The sequence below is a fragment of the Lathamus discolor genome, chromosome 4 (genome assembly GCF_037157495.1).
Source record: "Lathamus discolor isolate bLatDis1 chromosome 4, bLatDis1.hap1, whole genome shotgun sequence".
Classification (NCBI taxonomy): Eukaryota; Metazoa; Chordata; class Aves; order Psittaciformes; family Psittacidae; genus Lathamus; species Lathamus discolor.
In genome coordinates, this window is record NC_088887.1 from 124,646,219 (window position 1) to 124,672,995 (window position 26,777).

The following is a 26,777-nucleotide window of genomic DNA, read 5'->3' on the forward strand; positions in this document are numbered from 1 at the left end:
AATATTGACCATACCAGGAATGTGAGTAACAAACCTCATGGCCCTTTGCCAGCAAAACTGTTGGGTTTGGTCCAGTGTCCTGAATTCCTATTGCTGAAGGAGGAGGGTTGGGCAAAAGATGCTGTGGTCTGGTAACAGGGGAACTAAACTCGTAGCTTAGGGATCCTTGTAAGAGGTAACAAATACTGCAACCCCATGGCATGGGTTGGTAAGAGCTCTGAAGGTTCAAATGTGTTCAAAAGAGGTGGCTGGGGTCACTCGGTAATCGCGGCGTTTATGCCAGCTGATGGGGACAGCAGGATCACATACATGTCATGTACACCCCTTGCCAATGGCATAATGCCCACATCCCCCATCTGTGCGCTGGGTAATTCAAGAGCAGGATCGCACCTTGCCACATGAGACTGGCATCAATTTTTCACTACGGGGTGACCTGCTGGTGCCAGGATGTGATACTGCTGAGCTGCTAGGGATGACCCCACTATATCCAAGAGTGTGCGATTCCCTGTGACTGCGCTGGATGGGGAGACACGTCTGTCTCAGGAAGGCACTCAGGGCATGGCACACTCGGGCGCTGCTTAATTCATAGTGGTCCGAACTGAACCCCCTTTTGTCTCACTTCCATCCTTTATCCTTGCACTCCAGCTGCCAGCGGGCTGGGACATTTGGAAAGGGCTTTAGGGATGCATCATTTCAGTTTGAACATGCTCCTTAAGGCTCTGTTTTACTTGTGCTTTCCACAAACTGAGCTGGGCTTTTTGGAAGCATCAATGAGCAAGGATTTATCCAGAGATTCCTGCAAAGACATGCTGGGCTCTGACTTACAAGCTAGTTATGTGTGCATTGCATCCATGCATATAGTGCAGCAAACGGTTCAGTCTTGTCCTTAAACGACTGTTATCAAATAAGTCGGGGAAACCAGGTGTCTTAAGCTGGGATTTGGCAGCAGACAGGCCTGGATTTGAATATAGAATCATAGAACCAGAATGGTTTGGGTTGGAAAGGACCTGAAGATCATTCAGTTGGCATGGGCAGGGAAGCCTTAACACTAAATCATGTCATGGTTGGTATGGACTCAAGGATACCATGGCACTTTATAATGCAACGGAAAACATCTCTGGCTATCTCTGTATTAGAGTGCTGGATAATGGTGCTTCTCAGACACCCAGGACTTTTTGCTTCTAAATCTGTCCTTGCAGTATTTATAGTGCCCGGCTGGATAAAGGCCTCTTTGCTGGCACAAACCCCTGTGCTGTTTGCTTCACTGTTAACTACATTGGTCGCAATTTACTACCAGGCTATTTCTTTAAATGCTTCATTATGAAGAGACCCTGTTTGTGTGCAGATCCTGTTTGTGTGCATCTTTACTGCTTCTCCTTCTACCCCTGAAAACCTGTGCAACATAAAGCTATTCCAGTCAGGAAACAGCTTGTTCTGAAGGGATCAGACTCTGCAGTGGTGTAGTTTTGCCAGGATAAGAGGTGTGTACCTGGAGGGTTTTAGTCTCTTTCCTACACAAGCTGGTTAAACTGATAGCAGGCTGTAGACAGGTCACAGTGATGCTGAATTGATTCCTATGGCTAAGCCTAGGCTCAGGCTCATCTACCATTAGTTGAGAATCTGCATGGAGTGCTTAAGTTAGTGATTTCAGTTCCCAAAGCTCTCTGTACGGTCAAAAGGAGGCAGAGGTGTCCCTGCCCATGGCAGTGGGAACGGAACTAGATGATCTCTAAGGTCCCTTCCATCCCAAACATTCTATGGTTCTAGGATTCTATGGTTCAGAGCACCTAAGTTACCACCGGGAGCAGCACTGACTGCTGAGGAGACCTGAAAAGCCCATGCTCTTTGCTTAGACATCTCAGGTCTGTAATGTTAGGTGGAGATTCCCCAGCACCTTCTCCTGCCGGTCTCAGCATCCTCTTGAGGAAACGTCCTCCCTGTTTGCTGACATAAAAGCTGATGAAAGGAGGGTTGTCCCCATAACACCATGGTCTTGTTCCAGGAGGAAGATGAGATAAAGCCGCTCAGATGGAGGCCGGTTCCAGCAGCTTGAAGAAGCTCAAGTTTGGGAAGCTGAAGGTGGTTCGGCAGCGCTTGCTGCAGCGCTATGAGCATCAGCCCTTCGTCTCCTGCCTGGCTGGTTTCTACAGCTGCCAGTGGAAGCGGTACCAGCGCAGCAGGGCCGAGCCTGGGCAATGCTGCTGCAAGATGGTAAATTAGCTCAAAACCAGCACAGATTTCTGTGTTAGGGACAGGCCAGGCCAAGCCGACAAGTGCTTGGTGTTGTGGGCCAAAGGCATCCCTGCCCAGCATCGTTTGGAGCCCAGTGAGACCTGTTGGGTGTTAGACATTGGATTCTGCTCTAAGTGCTTGGTGCAAGTGCTTGGATCATTCTATGATTCTATGTATTGCTGTGTTCCTGTGGCAAGCTCAGTTTTTCTGTGCCACCACAGAGCTATAACAAAGGAAAAGACCAACCCCCCCCCGACATCTCAAAGCCATAGGATCAAATGAAACACATAATATTTAGGATGAGTGTGCAGTAAGAATTGCAAAGAGGGCTGCTGCATGGTGCAATTCCCTCTCATGTGAGATGTTTAAAACCCTGTTCCTTTGTGAGGGCATGAGACCTGTTTCCTCTGAAAGTAAATAGTGCAGAGGATGCTTTTGAGGACATCCGCCTGGTCACAAGGGACAGGGAGGGAAGCCCTCTCCATACCTACTTCAGGACATCCAACACCAACCGATGTGTTTTAAGAGCACCCTATAAGTATTTACAACATGCTCTGATTGCTTCGGGGCAGGCAAGGCTCTGACCGCTTGTCCTTCCTCTCCCTCTCCAGCGGGAACGCGTGTTTTTCCCATTGCTTGTTGGAGCTTTCTTTTTTTCTCTGGTCTTTCTGTACATGTGTGGGGAAGCGAAAAATGACTACAATAACTTTGACTGGTGAGTACCACCTTGTTCTCCTCTCTCACCCCCTGGGCAGGTCTCTCGGGTGGCTGGGAAGCGATGAGCACCCTCCCCAGCAGCTTCAGCCATGAGCTCCTTAAGCTCTTGGTTACAGCATCCACATTGAGTGGTCAACGACTTCAGAGGTGCTGAGGCTCTGCCTTTTGCTTGGTTGCAATTTTTACCTGTAAGTGGGAATTTGGAAGAAAGGAAAGAGTCGTCATCACAGAATACCTTTTTCCTTTCCTTCTCTGAGTCTTTTCCCCTCCTCCTGTTTCCTCTGAGGACATGTAGTGGCTGGCATCAGAGGCATTGAGCCAGCTCTCTATGCAAAGAGAACTGTGTGTTCCCAGGCTCAAAAATAAGGAAGAACCAGCAGTGATTTATGCAAATCCTCTCCTTTTGCTGTACATAGGCAACAGTTACGCAAATCTGGCCCTTAGAATTAAACCAGCTCCAATATTATGGGGAGGAAAGGTGTGGTAACGGTATTCATCTTTATTGAGCCTTTGGGTAAAAGTAAAGGTTCCCTCTCTCCTCCTTGGGCAATCCCTCTGCATTCCATCCATCTTTCTGGTGTTTTCTGCTTCAGATCTCCCTCCTGGTGTGATGCCTTACACAACCACAGGCAGTAAGATGTGCTGTTGGCCTGAGCCGTGTCATCTTCCTGTTCCCCCAGGCTGCCTTGTCTGCAGCAAGGTGCTGTGTCTTATTGTCAGACTGGGAGCTCTCTGGAGCAAGTCCATCCATCCGGTCCTGTGTTTTACCACCCCGACACATTGGGGTATTAGTCGGGTTGTTAATGCAGTTATGGATTTGGGGAAGGAGGGTCTTAACCCCTTTTTGCATGTTATAGGGTAGGTTATTCCTCCTTCCTTCTTTGTTTTATTGCTTTGAAAATGTCATGTTTCAAGGAACAGGGCTGTTGTTCCTCTCCATGTGCTAAACACAAACCTCTGTTGTAATATTTCATTGCTCTTTAGGTATAACTACGAGGCCCTGGGCTTCTGGTTCCTCTGGTCTCTTGTTCTCCTGAGTGTGGCTGCACTCTTGTTCACGTACATCACGCTGCTATTGGTAAGTGATGCTCCTTGTAAGCTGACTGTGATTTGTAGTCCTAAAAAGTAGATATAAGGATGGCTTTAATGTGTCAGAACAAAGCTCAACCTAGCCTCACAGACAGTGGGTATCTATAGGAGATTTGGAACACAATACATGTTTAATAGTTCTTTCTCCCCATGTCCACTTGAGATGACCAATTTCAGCTCAGGGTCTCTAAGCCAGATGTAGTGTTCTCCCTATGATTTCCCTTCAATGAGTGTGTCCAGTCTCTCCTTGAACCCAAAGAGAGCTGTGCCAGCAGTGGCTGGATTTAGACTTAGGGGAAGCAGCAGGGAAGTATTGGGCTGTGAGTCACGTAGTGGTGCTATGTCACCAAAGCTGAGTTATTCCTCTAATCCTGAATGAAAAAGCTCATTAGGAGAAGGGGAACATTGTCAGTGAAGCTGCCTTGACCCACTCAGCTTTGCTGGAGGGCTTCTCTTCAGATAGAGGCAACAGATGTTTTGTGACCTAAAACAGTGTTTTGTGACCTATTTCCATAGCGTGACTCTATTCCTATAGAGGCAACAGTCCTGAGATCTTCACTTTTCCAAAGCCTGTGCCATTTTCTCTGGACTTCTTATCTGCTCCTTGCTTTGCTTACTTATGGAAACATACTTTATGGAATCCGACTTATGGAAACATACTTTATGGAAACATAACAAAGCCAGCCAAAAGTTCTAGCTACTCATAGTTTTTCTCTGTCCTTTCCTTCATGAGGAACCCCCCAAATGAAGACAGGTGTCCCTGCCCATGGCAGGGGGTTGGAACTGAATGATCTTAAGGTCCTTTCCAACCCAAACCACTCTATGATCCTATGATTCTATGCTCTGTGTTTCTGCCTTCTGCATTCATAGCTACAGGTTAAGTAATCATTTTAACAGCAGGGACTGGGGGTTCACGTTCAGTCTCATCCCTGCTCCAACTTCCACTTTGAAATGCCGGGTGCTGAGGGTGAGGTTATGGCTTTGACTCATCCTTGTGACTGACAACCAGCTTTTATCATCGATTCCTGCTGTTCTTACCTGCTCCCTCATGTGTCATCACAGAGGCCGTCTATAAATTGCTCATGGCAGGGAATCTCTCTTTGCTTTGTGCATGCAGTGCCTTAACACAATAGGTTCCTGGGGTCCTTTGTCCCTGCTGGGGGACGAATAAACAGTGGTTTTTATTCTAGCGCTAGCAATCAAACCCCCAAAGTGATAAATAGGACAGCGTGGCCATGGCCACAGTGATCAATAACATCGTGAAAGCTGTGCACTAACAGTGCTCTGAGCAGGACAGATAACAGCATTTGATCACAAGGACTTTGTGACTCTAGGGCTCAATATCTGCTATTCAGCAAAACCTGGGTGGCTTTCTCATCGACCATGGAGTACTATGGGTGGTTTGGTGGTTGAAATACTTTGGGCAACTGGGAGCTTTGGCAGAGATGTCCACTTGATACGGATACCTCTGAGATCCTAACCTCAGCAGGCTGTGGATCTGGAGTCAACCTCAGGATCAGACTAACCCATCATAGCTAAAATGAGCTTTAAAGGGCTTTCTTGGCTTGAGGAGCCTGAAGGTCCCTGGGGATGGTGTGTCAGCTTGGTCGTGCTCTGACTGGATCAGAACACCAGTCAGCATCCAAGCAGTGGATTTTCTTAGAGGGGTTTCGTGTCTTTGGCAGCGTGAATGTGAGACCATGAGCTACCAGGGCAGGCGATGGGCAAAGGAAAATAGGAGGTGAAATTGGTGTCCTACATGGTTCAGTTCGGTCTCAGTCCTGCTCTTCACTGTGTAGACACATCCTTCTCCCCATCGCAGCAGCTCAGTTCTGTCTAGTGAAGATAACAACATTTGCCTTCCTCAGGAGGGTGAGCATGGATAAACCTGAAGAAATACAAGTAGCCTGGATGCTACCAGACAAGTCCTGCAAGAGAAACATGTCAGAGGTTCCCCTGCTCTAAGGGAAGCCCCTGCAATGGGGATCCATTTGCTCCTTGCTTTCATGGAGCTGTTGAGTGACCCACCTAAAGATGGGTATTTCTAAGGGCCCTTGCCCTGCTTGATTGCATCCCCCTGTCACTGTGTCTCATTTGACACTATTGCTGCATGCATCCATTTCTAACAGTGAGCACTGGGAGACGTGAGACCCCAAGCTGTCAGAGCTGTTACCTAAATAGGATTAGGTCTTGAAGGAAAGGGGTGTAAGGAAAGTTATCATGGAATTATAGAATGCTTTAGGATTGAAGGGACCTTAAAGCTCATCCAGCTCCAACCCCCTGTCCACTGGAGCAGCTTGCTCCAAGCCCCTGTGTCCAACCTGGCCTTGAGCACTGCCAGGGATGGGGCAGCCACAGCTTCTCTGGGCACCCTGTGCCAGCGCCTCAGCACCCTCCCAGGGAAGAGCTTCTGCCTAAGAGCTCATCTCAGTCTCCCCTCGGGCAGTCACTGCCACCATTGGTGCTTCCACTCTCTCAAAACAAGCAGAGTCACACGATGGTCCCATACCTGCATGAACGGTCTTGTGGTGGCAACTGTGGCTCAGCAATGCTCATCCCAGCAGGGCTCCTTTCATAGAAGGACTCTACCAAGGATCACATCTCCATCATGATGTCCCTGCCCATGGCAGGGAGGTTGGAACTGGATGATCTTAAGGTCCTTTCCAACCCTAACTATTCTGTGATTCTATGATCACTGCAGAGCTTCCCTGTCACAGCATCTAGCCTTTCACTGCAGCCTTTGATGAACCACCCAGCAAAACACTATGGGCTCACAGGGCCATAACTGCAACTCAGCCCTTCCACATGTCATAAACCTATCTGTGTGGGTGCTGTATGGTAGCTGAATCACCATTATACATCTCAGACAACTGATGGCCAAATAGGTTGCCCCAGTGATGGATTACCTCCCATGATCTTGTTGAACAGTGTTGAATGGAGACTTCCTTAATGGAGACTTCTTGCCTTAAGGCCAGGTTGGATGAAGCGTTGGGTGGGATGGTTTAGTGTGAGGTGTCCCTGCCCATGGCAGGGGGGTTGGAACTGGATGATCTTGAGGTCCTTTCTAACCCTAACTATTCTACGATTCTATGATTCCATGATTCTATGACTCCTTATATATGCTGCAGACGTTCACCCAGGTGATGTTTCCTTGTGGTGTTTTACATCAGCAGCCCATCACATCAGAAAACCAAGCACTGATGGCCTTGTTGCAGCAGAAAGGCTTTTCTAGCAGCCAGTGCCTGGCCTGGTTTTGTCTATGGGCACCATACCTTTCCTTAATGATAGCTCCCAACCGGAGCAAGCCTGCTTCCATGATCTTATTGTGAACCATTGAAGCAAACACTCTTCTTCCCACTGGCCACCAGCAGCTAAACCAAATGCTTCACAACCCCCCCCCCCACCTTGCTGCCTGCTCAAAGATGCTCCCTGTCCACAGGCATCACTGTAATTAATTCAGACAGTTTCAATTAATTCAACTGTTATCGCTCCCTAAGACGATTTTCTCATTCCCATTAGAGCTGAAAGCTTAAGCTGAGGGTGTCTAATTGTGGAGCACTCGTGCTCAGTGGAGGAGAAAGGTCTTGCTCAGTCTTTCGAACACTAACAGATAATATTTTCCTCTCTGCAGTTCAACCGTATTTGTTCTAAGGGTTTTGGGGAGGTGACTTGTTACTCTGCAGAGTAAAGAGGTTCTGATGCATTGTGGCCTCTCTGTTCGTAGGCTGAGAGAGAACTCACACAGTACATTGGCCTTGGGGTTCAAAAAGTGATGTCAAACATCCGTCCCTAACGGTGTAGGGTACCAGCCAAGTTCTGAGGCGCTGCATTTTTGCCAGTAGGTGAATGTAAGGACCTGAATTCTTGTTGTGGCCATCAAAGTGAGCAGGTGAGCTGAGTGTCTAAATGCCTGCCTCCATGTCCTTGTTGTGGTTCGGAGGCTGCCTGAGCCTCCCCAGCAGCACTGATCATTTCTGTGCTGAAGTAGAGTGGATTTAAGTGTCTATTGTCCATCCTTTGGCAGGAGGAACTTGTGGTCAGTGCATCCACTCAGAAAGAGGGTGGCAGATGTGCAATCCTTGCGGCAAATCCATCTCTCTTGCCACTGGGAAGCATCCCTTAAGTATCACTTTGCAGGTAGATGATGGACGGGAGACACTTCCACATCTCATACTAAACAAGAGAAGAATTCAAGTGTTGGAGGGTGTAAGACTGAAGGAGAAGATAGGACCTTGGCTCTAACCTCAGCAGTACTAGTCAGAAACATATCGGTCACCTAAGCCCACACATCTGTGTACTTGAATTAGACAATCCCAGGATACGTATGGAGCAGTTTGAAGGTGGCAGACCTGCTGGTGCTGGTTGTCCTTTTGCCCGAGGAAGTCCTGTTCTAGGTGCAAACATGTGGGACGTTGCTAAAGGCAGCTGCTCTTTGCGGAAGAGTGGGTGGACAGGTCCTCAGGCAGCTTTTGAGGAGCAGGATGAAGCTAAGTGAGCATGGCTTGAGATGTTAAGCTTCAGCAGTGCACATCACGTCAACAAACTGGTCCATAAGGATACGTTCTCCTACAGTGACCAGCCATGCAACTGCAAAGAGTTCCTTCTTCACCCTCTGAGGGTGAAACCTGGTGATTATTCTTCTTGTAAGTTGACAATGAGATGTTGTTTCCATCCATAAAAATGAGCTCACCCTCCTGTGGCATTCCCAGAGGTGATGCATCATTCATACTGAAGTTGCAGGGGAGAGTCTAGTTGGACATGGCCTGTGAAATAAGTGTTTGGCTGTACCTTAGGCAAGGACCTTTGGTCTTTGTATAACATTGCTTGCAGAAAAGGGGCAAAGTGTCTTTTTTCTTCCCTTTTCTGAAATAGCTTATTTAAATGGGGCTGGCTTAAGATCTTTAGCAGTAATTCAATTCTCTCTGAGCTGCTCCCATGGTTACTCGTCATGTACTGGGTGTAGGATTCGATTAAAGGAGGCTAATGTGTCAAGAAGCACTTAAAAGCTGATCTGTATTCTCTGCTGAGCTTATAGCTTGTTTCAAATCAGCATGATCCTGAAAAGACTGTGTTTGTAGCTGTATGGGAAACAGCTTGCATTCCTTTGTGGCTGTATTTCGGGAGAGAAGAGCCTCTTCCCCTGAATCTGTATGTCCTGTTTTCATGCAATCCCACTGTGCTACAGTCTGCATCGTAAATGATCCTTCTGACTGATGCCTGTTAATGCCTACTGATGCCTACTAACTGACACCTCCTAACAGATACTTTAAGCACTGATATTCGGTGATACCGGTCCCCGCATGGTCCCTTACAGTGGTGGGGAAGCTTGCTCCAAGCACTCAGATGACTGCACATAGACCTGTGTGTTTTCACAGCAGCAAAGTACTTCTCCTGGTAAAATTCATCACCAGGTTCATTGGTTGCTTAGGTCTGGGATCACTTAGAATCATAGAATCATAGAATAGTTAGGGTTGGAAAGGACCTTAAGATCATCCAGTTCCAACCCCCCTGCCATGGGCAGGGACACCTCTCACTAAACCATGGCACCCAAGGCTTCATCCAACCTGGCCTTGAACACTGCCAGGGATGGAGCACTCACAACCTCCCTGGGCAGCCCATTCCAGTGCCTCACCACCCTAACAGGAAAGAATTTCCTCCTTATCTCCAATCTAAACTTCCCCTGTCTAAGTTTGAACCTGTTAGCCCTTGTCCTGTCACTACAGTCCTAATGAATACTCCATTCCTAGCATCCCTATAGACTTGAAGAAGCTCCATTAGAACCAGACTGGCTTTCCTCATCCTTTGCTTCTTGGTGTTCAAGGCTCCTCCTTGCCCTGGCTGGGGTTTGCACCATGCCCCAAGAGCCCTCCCCAATGACTCCAACTTGGTACGGGAGGGAAGGAACATTCCAGCCACCAAAAGCCGGAGTTCTTGAATCTCCAATGCAGTTTTCCCTGTTGAGATGTGCCTGCCTCTTGTGTTTCCTGCTATTACTGTGGAAGTGCTGCCTCCTCTGCTGTCTGCTGTGTGTTTTTGTGATGCTTTAGAGGCATTTTCTACTCCCTGTCCTCTCTCCCATGTTGATATGCCTCTAATCACAACAAATGCACAGGAAATAGGCGAAGTTAATGCTTTATTGGTTCATATCATAGCGGATGACCCTGGGCATCACTCCTCTTTCAGAGTCTGTGCTCACAAAGAAAAGTCTCTGAAAGCGTGTACCCCAAAGTACCCAGTTATGTGTTACCCATGAAAGGGCTTTGATCTTACAGGGCAGCCTAGATATGTGCTAGGCCATTTCAGAAGCACTTTTACTTATCTCCATATACCTGTCCTGCTAACAGCCTTGACATCGTGCAGCAAGACCTAGTGTGAAGTGACTTCCCAATGCCAAAGTAATTCCAGATGTACCTCACTGAACACAGGTCATCATCTCCTATCAGGATGCAAACAATCTCTGCTTGATTCCCCAGGTCCTGGCGCTGTGTTTGCTTGCAGAAGGCCAGCAGCTCTACCTGCACTGGAGTCACAAGGTGGGCAGAGTCATGGATTTCTGGTAACTCCAATCCATGCTTTAAATCAATCGAGTGTTTCTCGGCCTGAAGAAGATTATGGGATGGAAGCAAGAGAGGGAAGAGGTTAATCTTAGGAGACTTTAGATACCCCAAAGAATGATGTCTCCACCTGAGCTGATCACCTGAACTCCCTTTGCAGTCAGTGGAAGGAAATGAATACTCTGAGGATGCAACTCAGCCAACTGGTCATAGACATCTAAATTAGATGAGACGAATCACACTTCAAAGTACCTTTTTTCCCCCACTGACTCTAAAAGGAGCCTGAAGTGACTCATTCAGGTGAAGCTGGCCATATTTGACATCTCTACATGCGGTAACAGGAAGACAAAAGCAAAGTGTTCATGAGAAGCACAGCGCAAGTTTTGTAGCAGCCTCCAGCAGCAGTGGAAGAAGAAACCTGGCTTTTCCAAAGCATCCTGGCACCTTGTGCCTTTTGATCTTTGGGTGGTTTAGGAAATGCCACATGGAGTTTTGGTGGTGCAGAAACAAATCCTCAGACCTGTTGCTGCAAAACGGTGCATTGGAATCATCTTCCTTAGGAAATTCTTGAGGCTATTTGGGGCAAATGTAATGTGATTGCAAATCTTGCAGTGGAAGGCAATAGCTGAACATGCAGGTACTTGATCCTGTGTTTCTTCATTTAAGTAATGGATGTACAGTCATTTTACTACTGAAAATTGGCTTCCAGAGGAACCAGAGAGATGTAGAACAGTTTGTAACAAAACCTGAGGCTGCATCCTTGGGTGGAAGAGACCAGGAACAGATTAGGGACGCTGGAACAGGTTGTGCATCCTCATCCCTGGCAGTGCTCAAGGCCAGGTTGGAAGGGGCTTGGAGCAAGCTGCTCCAGTGGAAGGTGTCCCTGCCTGTGGCAGGGGGCTGGAACTGGATGAGCTTTAAGGTCCCTTCCAACCCAAACCAGTCTGGGATTCTATCATTATTAAGGTGTTGGTCTGTAGGATCCCCCTGAAGAATGACTGGGGCCTTGATGCAATTTCTACTTGCACTTAGTTGTCGGCAGATGAAGGACGTACCAGGCAGAGCCTGCCACGACCACTGTGCTGGTACCAAACTGAGCAAGAAGTCAAAGAACAGACTGAGCTACATCCTCACTTCTTTGGTTAAGAAGTGAACTCCCATCTCTTTGTTATGGGAGTGTTTGATGACGCTGAAGCCTGTATAAAGGAGCTCATAGCATAAGGAAGCTGTGTTTCTTTAAGGTGGGATACATCACTTGTAAATTTAGCCATCTGCTAGAGATTTAATGCGAACCGATCATCTATAGGCTCTGTCTACAACAACAGAGAAATAGAGAGGCATCTTTCATCATAGAGCAAGCAGGAATGGATTGCCTATGGAAATTCCTCTCATTCTCCAATGGCTGTAGAGGGAGCCCTTAGGGTGACATAGTTGGGTACCTAACTATTAATATCTTGCCATACAGAAAAGCCAATCAATAGCACTGTTGGTCTGGTTTTAGCCCCATTGGATCTCTCTCTCTTAACTGGTATAGTCAGTCTCATACACCTTAAACTTATCCAGTCCAAGCTGCTTGTGAGTCAAAAGGACGGCACAGAAATGATGAAGCTGATTTATGTCTTCTTCTCCCCAGATTGGGACTTTGATTGTGCTGATCTGCTCAGTGTCAGCCCTCTTTGTACTATCCATACTCTGGGGTGATCAATGGAAAACTGTCCGCCTGTCGTTCCAGGTAAGAGGAGCTGGAAGGTCTGCTTGAAAGAACAGCTTAGTTATAGATGCATTTTGTGGTGAATGGTAGCAAATATTCCATGCAGTGAGTGTATTTCACATGGGTTTTCCTGGCAGGGTATGTGCTTTTGCATAAGCTTTTATTATGACTTAGAATCATAGAATAGTTAGGGTTGGAAAGGACCTCAAGATCATCCAGTTCCAACACCCTGCCATGGGCAGGGACATCTCACACTAAACCATCCCACCCAAGGCTTCATCCAACCTGGCCTTGAACACTGCCAGGGATGGAGCACTCAAAACCTCCCTGGGCAACCGATTCCAGTGTCTCAGCACCCTAACAGGAAAGAATTTCCTCCTTATATCCAATCTAAACTTCCCCTGTTTCAGTTTGAACCCGTTACCCCTTGTCCTGTCACTACAGTCCCTGATGAAGAGTCCCTCCCTAGCATCCCTATAGGCCCCCTTCAGGTACTGGAAGGCTGCTATGAGGTCCCCATGCAGCTTCTCTTCTCCAGGCTGAACAGCCCCAACTTCCTCAGCCTGTCTTCATACGGGAGCTGCTCCAGCCCCTGCTCATCCTTGTGGCCTCCTCTGGACTTGTTCCAGCAGTTCCATGTCCTTTTTATGTTGAGGACACCAGAACTGCACACAATGCTCCAGGTGAGGTCTCACAAGAGCAGAGCAGAGGGGCAGGATCACCTCCTTCGCCCTGCTGGTCACACTCCTTTTGATGCAGCCCAGGGTACGGTTGGCTTTCTGTTGCCTGTTGGGAGAAAGGAAGCCAAGACCTGAGGTTGAACTTCAAGCTGTCTGATGTAACGTGTCTCAGTTTGGGAACTCACAATAGGTTGTTTGTTAGGGGTTTTGGGGCACTGTTAATCTGCAGGTGCCCAGGGCACGTAAATCAGACCCCTTTGGCTGGTAGGGTTGCTGGAGCAAGAGCTTTCTCCCTAACCAGATCCCGTCAGTTGAGCAGTTTCAGCATTAGCACATTTCATGCTTTGTGACTCAGAAGAGCTTCATCTCCTGAGGGCAGGACAGCACTGAGTGTTTAGGAATCGTGGGGAGTCATGAAGGCATTAGGTTGGATAGCATGCTGGATGCAAGAGGTCAGAGTGCATGGTCTGGTGGCCTCCTCAGCTCTCGCTAGGTGTGAAGATGGAGACACGAGCTGCCCAGTGTTGTTTAGTGTTTGAGCATCCATGTCCCCACATGTATTTGGAAGGAATTACACAGCCTTTGACTACGCAGCTGCCTTGCAGATGTTATTTGGGCCTGTCACTTCTCCACCATGAGGCTTATTGCTTGTGAGTGTTGGGAGAGCAACGCGTATGGCCTGGAAGAGGAATCACAGATGTGATGTTAGTAGGGTGTGCTCAATTGCACATTCCTGCTCTAGAGTTTGGTTGCCATTTGGGCTATGTGTTGGCAAAGCGAATGGGAAGCCATCAGCTTTTCCTTCCCATTACAGGCTCCAGGAGAGATGGATGAGGAGAAAGAGACACAAGAGCCTTTGGGTTCCCCACAGGTGTTGTTAATTTCAGGTGTTCGTGCCCTTTAGGATGCTCCACATGGCTTCCAGGTGCTGTTCCCAAAGGATAGCAATCTCTCATAGATCCTGTGTCATGTCCATTAGCCCTGCAAAGCTATCTCAAATATCCTGGACATCTGAGATGGCACATCTGTTGACACAATTGAAACCTGCTTCTGGTAGAAAGATGCTGGTATCAAGTGTCTGGGGCAGACAGTATCATATGCAATAACTCGTAATGTCTGCTGCTTTCTCCAAGCCTTCCAGCTTAGAGGGTCAGGCACGGACTGAGCGAAAGTCTCACAACAGGGTAGCTTTTTTCCCTCGCACATATTAGACTGGAGCTGAGGAACAATTCCTGCCCCAGAGGGTGCTCAGGCATTGGAACAGGCTGCCCAGGGCAGGGCTGCAGGCACCGGCCCTGCAAGGGTTCACACCCCGTGGAGACGAGGCCTCAGTGCCATGGGGCAGGGGTGGCCTTGGCAGTGCTGGGAACGATTGGACTGGATGAGCTTGAAGGTCTTTTCCAGCCTGGTTGATTCCATGATTCCATGGTACCTTAGTAACATTTAGCTCTAGCTGGAGCAGAAATAATTCGGTTCTGATGAGCATGGGAAAACGATGGACTGGTTTCTTGGACAGATTTGCCTAGTTTTAGGAAATGTGTCATACTAACATCCATTCGGTGTCTGTACAAGTGGCAAGCTATTTCTGCTTTGTTTCTGCATTCATGATCAGCACAGGAGCGATTCTTAGCTTCTAATCTTCTTGTTTAATCTTTAGTATGAAAGAAATCAAGTCAAGTATCTGTGCAGCAATAAGTATTACCTAATATATCTACTTCTCTTATACCACGATGTTTAGTTCCATAGGGTTTGTTAACATCAGTTTGGTGATTCAGCTGCAGTGTGGTGTGGAGATGACTATTAACTGGATGAGATTGGATTGGTTTAAATTGATTTAAGCTGGTTTCTCCCTGGAAGAGGTTCACAGATTATGGCATAACAGTGATGGCAATTGTGCGATGAGGACAGCTGTGTCCCCTTCAGCGGACTTAGGAGAGTGAGGAACACCCTTTTGCCTAGTTAGAAGCACATATATCTCTCCTCCAACTCCAGAGGTGTTTGATGGATCCAATGCAGGTGCAGGAGAGAGGTTGAACTGCTGGTTATCTGCATCAGGAGCCCACCCAGGGGGAAAGCTTTCACCATGTTGGAGCTTGTTTCCATATGTTTCCTTGCTTAATCCTTTGAACAAATTCCTTTTCTCTCCTTGCTAGATCACGGCTCCCTACCTCCACGTAGGAGCAATAGCCATCATGGTCCTCCTGTCCTGGCCTGTGGCTTTTCATGCCATCAGAGCAGATAGGAAAGGTACAGTAGCTCTTCTTCCTACTCTCTGTATGACAACAGACATATATCAGTGTGGGAAAACAGATAGGCAGGAGACTTTGAATGTCTGTGTATCCAGGGAAATTAGTGGGGTTTGGGCTGTGCATTGTCCTGTGTGTTACTGGTTTGCATGCTCTGTTGCACAGTTTTGGCCTATGCCAAGGCAGCGACCTGCCTTGAGATGAAGGGGATTAGCAGAAATGCCCATGTTCTGAGTCACGCATGGAGGTTTGTTCAGCCTGATCTTTGCTTGCTGTATTCAGCTTTGATATCCCAGAAGGGATCTCCAGTCCAGTGAATCCACTTCAGACCAGTGCATCTCAGGAGAAGCCAGCTGAGATAGATAGGGGAAAGAGCTTTTTGATCAGTTCCTCGTGTTATCTCATGGGGAGTTCATGTCTACCTCCAGCAAATGGGACCAAGTAAAGGGCAAGGTGAGATGCCAGGAGCAACTGTAGAAGAGCCTGGCTCTGGGACTGGCTGTTCTTCTCTGACCTAGGCTCTCCATATAGCCAAAAATATCTACATGACACCTATCTGCAGATGTTGATTTGTAACAAAACTCACAGCATGGAGTGGTGAAAACAGGGTTTTTTCTTGTCCATGATTTTTCTGGGGAGAATATGCTGGGACCCCAGACATTGCATTCCACCATGCCCAATGGACTCCTAGCGCAATACATCAGCTTGATGTAAGCCCAGGTTCCTTCAGAGCCACTGGTGCAATGAGCAGAGGGGTGGTGGTACGCATTCAGGAAAGATGTTGATGCATAGATGCTCATTTCATAGAGGAGCTGTTTTGCTCCTCAAGGTGAATGCTCCCTGGACCTCTTCTTCTTCAATGTGAATGAAACTTCAAAATCTTGCTTGCTCTTACCTAAGTAAGATAAAAACCAAAAGCATCCTTCTCTTGAAGGTTGTTTTTCTGCAGATGGGGCATATTTCATTGCACCATGTCTAAAGAAAGGGAAAGTAGAGCCATGCCTTGCTGTAAGGCACAGTGAGATGTAATTAAAGCACAAACCCTGCAGTCCTGACTTAGTCCACGCACTTGCTTTGACCAGTTAGTTTTCTGGTTGTATTGGAGAGAAAGTGAATTTTAGTGGGAAGACGGGATGGAAAAAGGGATGCGGCAAAGCCCAACAGCTACTGAGCTGCAAGGCTGTATTAAAAGTCAAGGCAAACCTGTATGTTACTGCACGGATTAACTCTAGCCTTCCTCCTTCAAATTCTTTCAGTTATTCAGGTGATAATTGTTGGTCCATACCTGGCTATCCTTCTCTTTCTTTTCTTGATACCTCTGGGGATGTACTCGCCTTGCATCAGGCAGATGGGGACACTTGGACCAAAGCCAGACCTCATTGGACACCGTGGAGCACCAATGGTAGGTCTGGAGGAGTTATTTTACATCATTTCTTCATCCTTCATCATCATCTTCTGTTTTCATCCCATGAAATCTATGGAGGGTGGAAGGGGAGGCATTCCTGGTTTGAACTGCGCGCCGAAGGCCTCACTGCATGGGGCTCCTAACAAGGATAACACTGTTCCTGGGGGATTGGATGGGTTTGGTGGCTAAAGTGGGAGAAAACAGTAGACTTTAACATGATAATGATGTTCCCTTAATAAAAAATAGAGATGTTACAAGGAGACAGAAAGTACTTACAGAGCCCTCCAGGGTGTGTTTGAAAAGGATCTGCTCATGTGCTTTTGGTTTGTTTCTAGCTGGCACCAGAAAACACCGAGATGTCATTTCAGAAGACAATTGAACACGGTGGGGCTGGTCTTGAAACAGATGTCACCATCAGGTAAGGGGAAAACATCCCATCTCACTGAATACACGCTTCTTGGGGGCTGGAATGAGATGATCTCTAAGGTCCCTTCCAGCCCAAACCGTTCCATGATTCTTCTACTAACAGTTGCCTTTGGAGACATGCAACTGAAGACAATTAGGTTTTACTGATGGCTGAGACAGGGTGCCTCATGTTGGTGTGTGATGATAGGGGCTGTAGGGCATGGTTGTTCTCAGGCAAGTCAATACGCTGTAACTATTGATTTTAGCCATCATTATTTCTACAGTGTATTTTAGATGCTTTGCAGAGTATAAAGACAAGTTCCTACCCTAGTTTGACTTCCAGGTCACAGTGAGGGTTGTGTCAGGCCTACAAACCAACAGAGAGCTGTGTTCAGACTTGTGACAGCACTATCCTAATTCATAAACCTATAAATGCATTTGTTTGGGGGACCCACTGCCATGAATTGCTAACATGCTTCTATGGATAAGCAGTTTCCAGGCATTGAATGAGGAAAATACTAATGTTTAGATGTTCTACTAATGTGGACCTTCCTATAACAAAAGTCTTACAGAAAGGTCTACTAACTCCACAGAATGGTTTGGGTTGGAAAAGAGCTAAAGATCATTCAGTTCCAACCCTCTCCCATGGGCAGGGACACCTCACACTAGACCGTGTCACCCAAGGCTCTGTCCAGCCTGGCCTTGAACACCTCCAGGTATGGAGCATTAACTATCTTACAGAGAAGGTCTGCTTTCTTCCCATCAGCGTCCATTGAGACTTCAGTCCCCCAGATCCCACAGAAGCACTTTGGTGTCAGTAAATAGAGATTTCAACCATAAGTTACTATCCAGTTTTTGGAGGGCTGGCAGGCATAAATGCCACCATCTCCTCTTTGCCTTAAGGTAACTGAGGCACAGACAGGCATGGCTTCTCCAAGGTCACCCAGCAATATTTAGGCTGGAAATAACCTGGCGTCTTGAGCCTTCCTCCCTATCCAACCCTACGCACCAAGGGAGGCTGCAGTGCTCACACTATGATAAACCTGCACTGTAGGTGACCTGAACTCTTACTCTCCAACAGCTATGATGGGGTTCCTTTCCTCATGCATGATAGAAACTTGAGGAGGACAACTAACATCAAGGAGGTCTACCCCAATGACGTTACTGAAAATGCTGCGTTCTTCTCTTGGGACACCTTGCAGAAGCTGAATGCTGGGAAGTGGTTCCTTAAGGTAAGCACCATAAAGAGCTACCATCAACTGGATGTGGAAGAGACACCAGCTGGTTACTACTTAATAGCATGAATGCTGAGAGAGGAACTACTGGTTGAGCCAGAGCTTGAAGAAGTCAGTAGGAATCCTTTGTGTCTCTTTGGTTTGTTCAGTTGGCCTTTAGGATTTAGGAGACCCCTAACAGTTGGTTGATGGGTGTTGTTGTGGCTCCTTATCATGGCAGCAGCGGAGCACATGGGCTGAGCAAAGAAGACGAGAACTACTTGTGCAAGGTGCTGCGTATGAGAGCCACAGCTGACACAGTGGGACCGAGAAGCACAGCAGAGTTAGCTGTGAACTATGCAATTTAGGTCTCAGAAGAAGTGATGGGTGTCATCGCAGCTGTTGTCACCGCTCCCAGTGCCTAAAGGAGCTGCAAGAAAGCTGGAGAGGGGCTTTGGCCAAGGGCCTGTAGGGCCAGGCCAAGGGGAATGGCTTGAACCTGCCCAAGGGGAGACTGAGATGAGCTCTTAGGCAGAAGCTCTTCCCTGCGAGGGTGCTGAGGCGCTGGCACAGGATGCCCAGAGAAGCTGTGGCTGCCCCATCCCTGGCAGTGCTCAAGGCCAGGTTGGACACAGGGGCTTGGAGCAAGCTGCTCCAGTGGAAGGGGTCCCTGCCCGTGGCAGGGGTTGGGGCTGGATGGGCTTTAAGGTCCCTTCCAACCCAAACCATTCTGGATTCTATGACCCACTGCACTGACCAGCAATTGCTTCTGCTAGTGTTAATTCCCCCATCCTCCCAGATAAGTGAATACCCTGCAGTTCCACACAGACCAGCCCTGTTCCCACCAGGATTTAGCTGCCAGGTCTGGCTCAGACTTGAAGCTCTGTGCTCCCCAGAGCTTGCCCCTGTCATTCCAACCCTCCTGCCCTCTATGGATCAGTGCTCTAACATGAGGCATCCCCTCTCCTGCAAACCAGGAGCTAAGGGGACAAGGCACCACATTTAGGGATGAAAGAGTAGAACTTAACGGATCTGGGGTGGGTACCATGGAGAAAAGCAGGAATTGTACCTGTAGCCTCAGGACATCCCTTTGGGATCACCACTCGGGGGTTCCCTCCTGTGCAGATGGAAGAAAATAAGGTTACATTGGGAATAAAAACCAGGCCTTGGGTGTGTTTTAGGGCCAGGGCATCCTGACCAGGAGTACTGCAGGTGCTCATCTCCTTTGCCATGGCTCTGCTGACACGGTCCCTTCCAGCCCAAACCATTCTGTGGTTCTATGGATTTCCCCTGTTTCTCAGGTAGAAGAGCTAAACCAAAGCAAAACACCGTTATGGCTAAGGGCCAGTGCCAAACTTTTCCCTTCTTGGAGACAGGAGTTTTTTGGATCCAGCCAACTCCCACAGGCAGCAGCCTGATTGATTTCCTTTCTTTACATCTCTTTACTTCTAGGACAAACCGTTCTCCTCCATCCGCTTACTGTCAAAGGCAGATGAAAACTGGGCAATGAACCAGACCATTTACAAACTAAGTGATTTCTTGCGCCTCGCCGAGCATCACAATAAATATGTGATATTCGACCTCTACCGCCCTCCAGATAAACATCCTTACAGGGACTCCTGGGTCAACAGAACACTGGAAGTCATCTTTGAGTCAGGGATTAGACCTCATCTGGTAAGGTGTCTTCACCCCACCGTATTCCTTTTCCTTGCTCTCCATGTTGGAACTTTGGGGTCATTCCCTACATGATTTTGTCTGCATAAAGTGCTTGTATTTTGCTTGTTTTAAGAGGCATCATTTGGACTCTATTCCTATGATTGGCTCCTCAGCAGGTACGAAATGGTGTAACTCTACAGCAGCAGAGAAACAAGTTAGTGTATATACCAGCTGATGCCTTAGCCCCCACAGGACATCCTTTCATCATTGTCATAACTGGCAGCCTACACCCTGCTACCTATGCTTATTTTATATATTGCATAGAAAGTCCCAGCTTAAATGGAGATACATGGAATTTGGAGCTTTCATTGCCTTACTCCTGGCTTAAAGGAAGATACATGGAGTTTGGAGTCTTCATTGCTTTACTCCTGGCTTAAATGGAGATGCATGGAGTTTGGAGCTTTCATTGCCTTACTCCTGGCTTAAATGGAGATACATGGAGTTTGGAGTCTTCATTGCCTTACTCCTGGCTTAAATTGAAATACATGGAGTTTGAAGCCTTCATTGCCTTCCTCCAGCAATGGGTGAATGCTAAACTCCTGTGGGTCAGGTTATGTACCCATCAATGTCTGGGTTGTTACTCTGATCTGCATCTGCTGAAGCCTTTTCTCCTATGCTGGGAGAACAGGGGAATACTTTCCATTGTTTTTCCCATAAACTCAAGCTGTCTTTTCATCCATTTCAAACACCACATCTTTTGTTGGGCTGTGTGCAATGTACTCACTGATTTCAAGATGATAAGCAAACAACAGCGAATACTTATTTCTTGATGAAAGTCACTTGCAAGTTTTAAGCCTACATCCAAATATCCTTTGATCCCTGAAAGAAACATGCCATTTGACAGGCTGGGTTAAGCCCCTCAAGATATTATCTCTGCTGGGTTTATATCAAAGGCAGGGCATTTTAGTATGTCTGCTGTGAATTCAGTATCCTCTTGCTGCCTGCAGGTCCTGTGGCTGGAGAACAGCATGAGGTCCTTTGTTCACTCTGTTGCTCCTGGGTTTCAGCAGACAAGTGGAAAAAAGGCCCCAGTCGAAGACCTATTGATGAGCAATATTGTCAAACTCAATCTGGCCTACAAGGAAATGTCCAGTGAAGATATCTGGTAGGTTGTAGTTTCGTCCCCAAGTACAGTCGAATTGCATCTGGACTATGTTTGCCTCATGTGTGTGGCAATGTCTCCCTCCAGTGACCAGCATCTATAGCATTTTAGGAAGAGCCCCTTTAGACCAAGTGGTCATCCCTGTGACGGCATTTTGGGAATGAAGGACTGTAGTTCCTACTGTTGACCCTGTGTATGGCCAAGGGGTGACATATGCAATTACACCTCCCCTGCCCTGAGTCCATATTTACTTGACTGAGACCTGAGGATCTTCTGGCTAGAACACCACAGCTGTCTTCGGATGTCTTCTCTTTCTATCCATGCCATCCTCAGTCCCACCAGCACTCAATCATGGAGACTGAACAACTATTTAACCTCCCATGGTGGCTCTTCCACAGACATCAGTGTAAGCACATAACACTACAGTGAGAGCCCATCACCCTCCTGTAGCTGGTGTTGTGGAGAGTTCAGTTCTTGTCTCTGTTGCTACCAGTACTCTGTCGCTAGTGATACACTGAAAATGTCATCTCTCCAGTGGAAGGCTTCATGTTCATTGTGGGAGTTTCCCAAATGGTCCTCTCATAAGAAAGAAAAAAGAAGTAACAGACTTATGTGTTCAGCCCTCCTTTTGTAAATAGGATATTTTTTGCTCTTTCCAGCGCACAAACACATTGAAATGTAACTAAAACCACAAAAAGAATAGAAAAGGTTCAATCCTTTGGATGAAATTAATGTTGGTGTTTCCTCAGTAATAATCACAGGATATGAAATCCCAGCTAGATCTATTCAGGTAAACCCTGGAGAGATCCTAGGTAGATTTACAAACACTGATACCCATGACACATTCCATTACCATTATACAGAGCCCGTTCTTACTTCATAGCAGGTTTCAATAGCTTATAAGAACTTGAGAAAGGACGAGTTGATGCAGCAAACACGAGTAGACAGCTTTGAGGTGGTTTTGAACACACTGTTGGGATATCACAAACGCATCATTACATGGATTGATATGGCAGAAGGATAAGCAAAGTTTTGACCTTTTGGACATTTGACTTGTGTTGACTTCCAGCAGATCAGCAATTCTGTATTGACCAATTGTGAGCACCTAATCGTTGGGTGGTTGGCTTTCCTTTCTGTTCCTTACCCAGGTCCTAAAGCGAGCCTTTCTTACAGGACATTGCTATCTCCTTGATTGAGTCCAAAGGAAGCCCTAACCTTTCTTAACCAAGGCTATTCGTAGAATCGTAGAATCATAGAATCAGCTGGGTTGGAAAAGACCTTTAAGATCATCAAGTCCAACTGTTATCTCAGGACTGCCAAGTCCATCACTAAACCATGTCAAAAAGTATTCTGTATGAAAACCAATGCACAAATGTGTTGCCTTTTGGTCTTTCTTTTAAAGGAAGTACGCTGAAGCAAACGTCACCACCAACTTCTATGTGATCAATGAGCCATGGCTTTTCTCCCTGGCGTGGTGCTCTGGAGCACACTCTGTGACCACCAATGCTGTCCATATACTGAAGAATCTCAACCAGCCACTCTTCCTCATGGTAAGTAAAAATATTCCCTGTCCCACGTGTAGGAAGTAAGGCTGGGATGTTCATGGTTACCTTTGGAGGCCATGGGCCAGTTCATGCATGGATAAAGGACCCTATGCATGAAAAGGACCTGAGTAGAAACCTGATTTACTTGCAACCTCTGAGCCACCCCATGTATCACCATATCCTTCTCCTCTTGGCACTTCGCTGAGGTAAAAGCATCCTGCTTGTTAGGATTGCAACTTAGGCCTTGAGATGATGGAAAAGAAGTCATGTTGAGATGTGTGTGAAGAAAGGAAGGGCATGTGGGGGCACAAATGTGAGAGGATCTCCATTTCTAAGCCTTTGAAGCACCTTATGTGTTTCAGAAGCTCCTAGTCTCCCAGGGCTTCCCACTGCCTTTCTCAAACCTGGTCTAGTTCCACAAGCCCAAGGGAAACAACCATAAAAATAACCCTTCCTTGTCCTGAGCAATTATTTTCCACATTATTTGTCTATTCCCTATTCTGCCTTGGACAACTTGCAGGGCTAAGCATCACCTGGGTCCCACCAGAGCCCCTGCAGCCTCAAGGCTATTAGTTTGAATAATACTTTACACTCTCGAAGTAGATTTTATGATGCTCCCATCCAGACAACTGCAGTGTTGCAATCCATTCTAAGGGAGGGTGAAGGTTCAGTCTCAGGATAAAGCTTAAATGCCTTTAGACTTAAAGCAGGAGCCGCCCCAGACACTTCATGTGGTCTCTTAAGGACATTTTGGCACATCATCCCCAGCTGATGTTGATGTTGGAGAGAAGCAGAGAAAACTACTGCCTATACAAATGGGAGGTCCCTGTTACTTTCACTGTGATGTGCTTCAATCTTCTTGGCCACCCCACAGGTCTTTATGAAGGGCGATGCTTTGGCACCAACACCCATCAGTGAGTGGCCGCTTTGAACGGCCACCAAATAGTTTAAACACCTCAGGGATGTTACTGCACATGCAAACCAGGCATCTGAATGGCCATAGGCATAGATCCATGGAACCATAGAATGGTTTGTGTTGTAAGGGAACTTAAAACTCATCCAGTTCCAACCACCTTCCACTAGAGCGGGTTGCCCCAAGCCTCTTCCAACCTGGCCTTGAACACTTCCATATTCAAGCATCAAGAAAGAGCTTTAGCAATTCTTTTGCATACCTCGGGGTCCTTGGTGCTGGACACATCCTCTGTTGTTCTCTTCCAGACTCCGAAGCAGTACAACATCATGTGGATCCTGACAGATCTGACCTCTATGCTCCTCATCTCACTCATCTTTGCTCTGCACTGGTAACTACCAAGTTTCTACTGGCCATCTTAACCTGATCTCTTGCTCCAGGTGGAGGGAAAGAGGGAGGCTTTCAGATGATCTGAAGGGTTAAAACTGCTCTGGGGAACATTACCTTTCCCTTCAGGACCTAGAAGAAACCCTGAAAGTCTCCCAAAACCTCTGCTTCTCCTGCTTGCTCTCCTTTTCCCTTTCCATTTTGAAAGCTCAGCCACTCCCTACCCTCAGGATTCAATGGAGACCTTGTAGATTTATGGCAGCATCGTAAACCAGTTACCAAAGCCGATGGGCTGAGAAAGGAACTGATTTTTCTAGTATTACTATTTCGACATTGTTGCATTGGACTGACTTAGGGGGAAAGCTTTCACCTTGCTTTCCAGGCTGCAGTTTGCGGCATGGTTCTTACCACCATGGTCTGACCTTCCTGCGCCTGTCTCCTCTAGGCTCCTGTTCATGTGGTGTGTGCAATTCCAAGGGCCCTGCAGAAGCTTCTTTTCTGGGCTGGAATTGCAGCAGGGCTATTCTCCGCCCTGCTGGGAGTGAAGGGCCAACAGCAGTGCCTGAGGAGCCTGCACAGTCCTGTTTGTCAGGTTTATGAGCACATCATAAAGTCATGGAATGGTTTGGGTTGAAGGCACCTTAAAGCTCATCCAGCTCCAACCCCTGCCATGGGCAGGGACACCTTCCACTAGACCAGGTTGCTCCAAGCCCCTGTGTCCAACCTGGCCTTGAGCACTGCCAGGGATGGGGCAGCCACAGCTTCTCTGGGCACCCTGTGCCAGCGCCTCAGCACTCTAAGAAGTAACGAACTTCTTCCTTACAGCCAACCTAAATATCCCGTCTGGCACGTAAAACCCGTTCACCCTTGTCCTATCACTGCAGTCCCTGATGAAGAGTCCCTCCCCAGCATCCCTGTAGCCCCCTTCAGACACTGGAAGCTGCTCTGAGGTCTCCACGCAGCTTCTCTTCATCAAAACCACGAACATTTCTTGGGCTTTTAAACTCTTCAGTATTTTTTATAAAACAAGGTTTAGTCACAAGGTTGCCTTCAAAATGTGAAGTGCAGATGCTTAGACATCAGTCATCACTGGAGTGCCTTCTCGAAAAGGACCTGAGCAAACCGCAATATACCAGGGCATATCCTACCCTGACAAAGTAAAAACAGGCATCCATGGCATCGAGGAGGTGGCAGGGGAGCCACAACAAGCATTGGCCTGACCCAGGTTCTTTGCCCCATGCAGGTGGCGAGAGAGGAGCTTCTCCTGCTGTGCCAAAGATGATGACCCGATGCTGGAGAATGGCACCTACAACAGGTTCAAGACAGGTGAGCAGGACAAGGAGATCCCCTGATGGTTGGCATGGATGTCCTGATGGATGGGGTGGTGATGGGTGTCCATGCTGTGAGGAAGGATGGGTGCATCCTGGGTTGTTTCAGTCTCAGTGCAGGTGGCAGTGATTTCTTCCCTCTGTTCAGCTCTGGTGAAGCCACATCTAGGCATTGGGTCCAGTTCAGGCTCCTCAGTACCAAGGAGATTGTGATAAATGGGAGTGAACTCAATGGGGCCACTAAGCTGGAGGATGGGGCATTTGAGATCTTGATTTGCAGAGTGGGAGGGAAAATCAAGGTGCATCACTGTCTTCAGCCATAGAATCCCAGACTGGCTAGGGTTGGAAGGGACCTTAAGATCTTCCAGTTCCAACCATCTAATGGGAGGGTGTAGAAAAGATGGGCTCAGATGTTTCTTGGTTGTGTAGGACAACAACCGTGGATAATGTGGCTAGATATAAAGAGAAAAAAGGAAGTCTTCCCCATGAGAGTGATCAGACACTGAAACAGGGACCAGACAGTGGGGAATATCCACCCTCAGAGCTGCAAAAAGCCCTGACCAGTCCTATCTAATTGGCCGAGCTTCAAGCAGAGATTGGAGCAAAGGCATCCAGATGTCGCCTCCAATATGCATCACTCTGTGATGCTGTGAAGAGAGGTGCTGAGCACTCATGGATCTGCACTCTTGGGTGGCATTGGCTGGGGCTGCACCAAGTTTCTGCACCCATGGAGCCATCATCCACACAAAATGACCCAGCCTGGGCTGTTCATGTTTTCAGCCAGGTTCTGTTTGCTCACAATGGCAGGTAAAACAACTGCAGGTGTTTCAGCAGCTCCCTGTGTGTCCTCTTTTCCAGAGCTCAACAACATGCCTAATGTCGCTGTCTGACAGCAAGTGGGGAGGGATGTGGACCTGAAACCTTGATGAGGACTGGAGAGCAGACCATGCCCTTCCTGTAATGCAAACACTGACCTGCCAAGGGGGGCCCACATCTCTGCTGACAAGGAGCCATTTGCCTTTGTGACTGCTGAACATGAGCACCAAGCTTCCTCTCCTATATCTGTTCTTGCAATCCGTGCCTGGGATGCAGGGGAGCACAGAGTTGTAGCCATGAAGAAGCTGTGCACCGTGATGGGATGCAGCAACCACATGGGAGCCACCGTTTACCTCTAAGCCCATTTGCATCCCACAGTACAGTCATCCTGTAATCCCTCCTGCTGTGCATAAGCAGGCCTTCTGTCTCCACAGCTGTGGGCTGCAGATGTGCTGCAACATCTGGGCATCATCCTGTCCTCCTGTGTGTTAGACCAACCTCTTCTCCACACATTCCCTCCCTCCTTCCTTGCAGGTCTCCTCTATCCCTGAGGGCACACTAAGCAGAACCACGATGGCCAAGTGCTGCTGGCTGGGTCACTAAGATCCATTCCTTTCTATAACACAGACAGGGGCACTTAGGTTTTCCTCTTCTCCACTCTTGCCCTGCCACAGACTCTAACAGGACAGCCTCTTTCCCTTGGCTGTGGCCAAGGGAATAT

At 47.6% G+C, this 26,777-nt stretch overlaps 1 protein-coding gene across 1 annotated transcript; it reads left to right on the forward strand.

The window, feature by feature from the left end:
- The first annotated feature begins 2,028 nt into the window (after positions 1-2,028).
- Positions 2,029-26,130, forward strand: GDPD4 (glycerophosphodiester phosphodiesterase domain containing 4). Its single transcript, XM_065675894.1, has 15 exons — positions 2,029-2,211; positions 2,844-2,947; positions 3,934-4,027; positions 10,512-10,571; positions 12,226-12,324; positions 15,137-15,230; positions 16,486-16,631; positions 16,970-17,052; positions 18,121-18,271; positions 19,706-19,927; positions 20,917-21,074; positions 22,474-22,621; positions 23,834-23,916; positions 25,156-25,238; positions 26,099-26,130. The coding sequence occupies exons 1-15, from the start codon at positions 2,029-2,031 to the stop codon at positions 26,128-26,130; spliced, it is 1,740 nt and encodes a 579-aa protein (XP_065531966.1).
- Positions 26,131-26,777: the final 647 nt, after the last annotated feature.

What these genes read in the sequence shown, in the direction of transcription:
- GDPD4 (XM_065675894.1), top strand. Translation starts at nt 2,029, where the DNA reads ATGGAGGCCGGTTCCAGCAGCTTGAAGAAGCTCAAGTTTGGGAAGCTG. An exon ending in GACACCGTGGAGCACCAATG is followed by an intron (nt 16,632 to 16,969) that starts GTAGGTCTGGAG and finishes GTTTGTTTCTAG; the next exon opens with CTGGCACCAGAAAACACCGA. An exon ending in ACCAGCCACTCTTCCTCATG is followed by an intron (nt 22,622 to 23,833) that starts GTAAGTAAAAAT and finishes GTTCTCTTCCAG; the next exon opens with ACTCCGAAGCAGTACAACAT.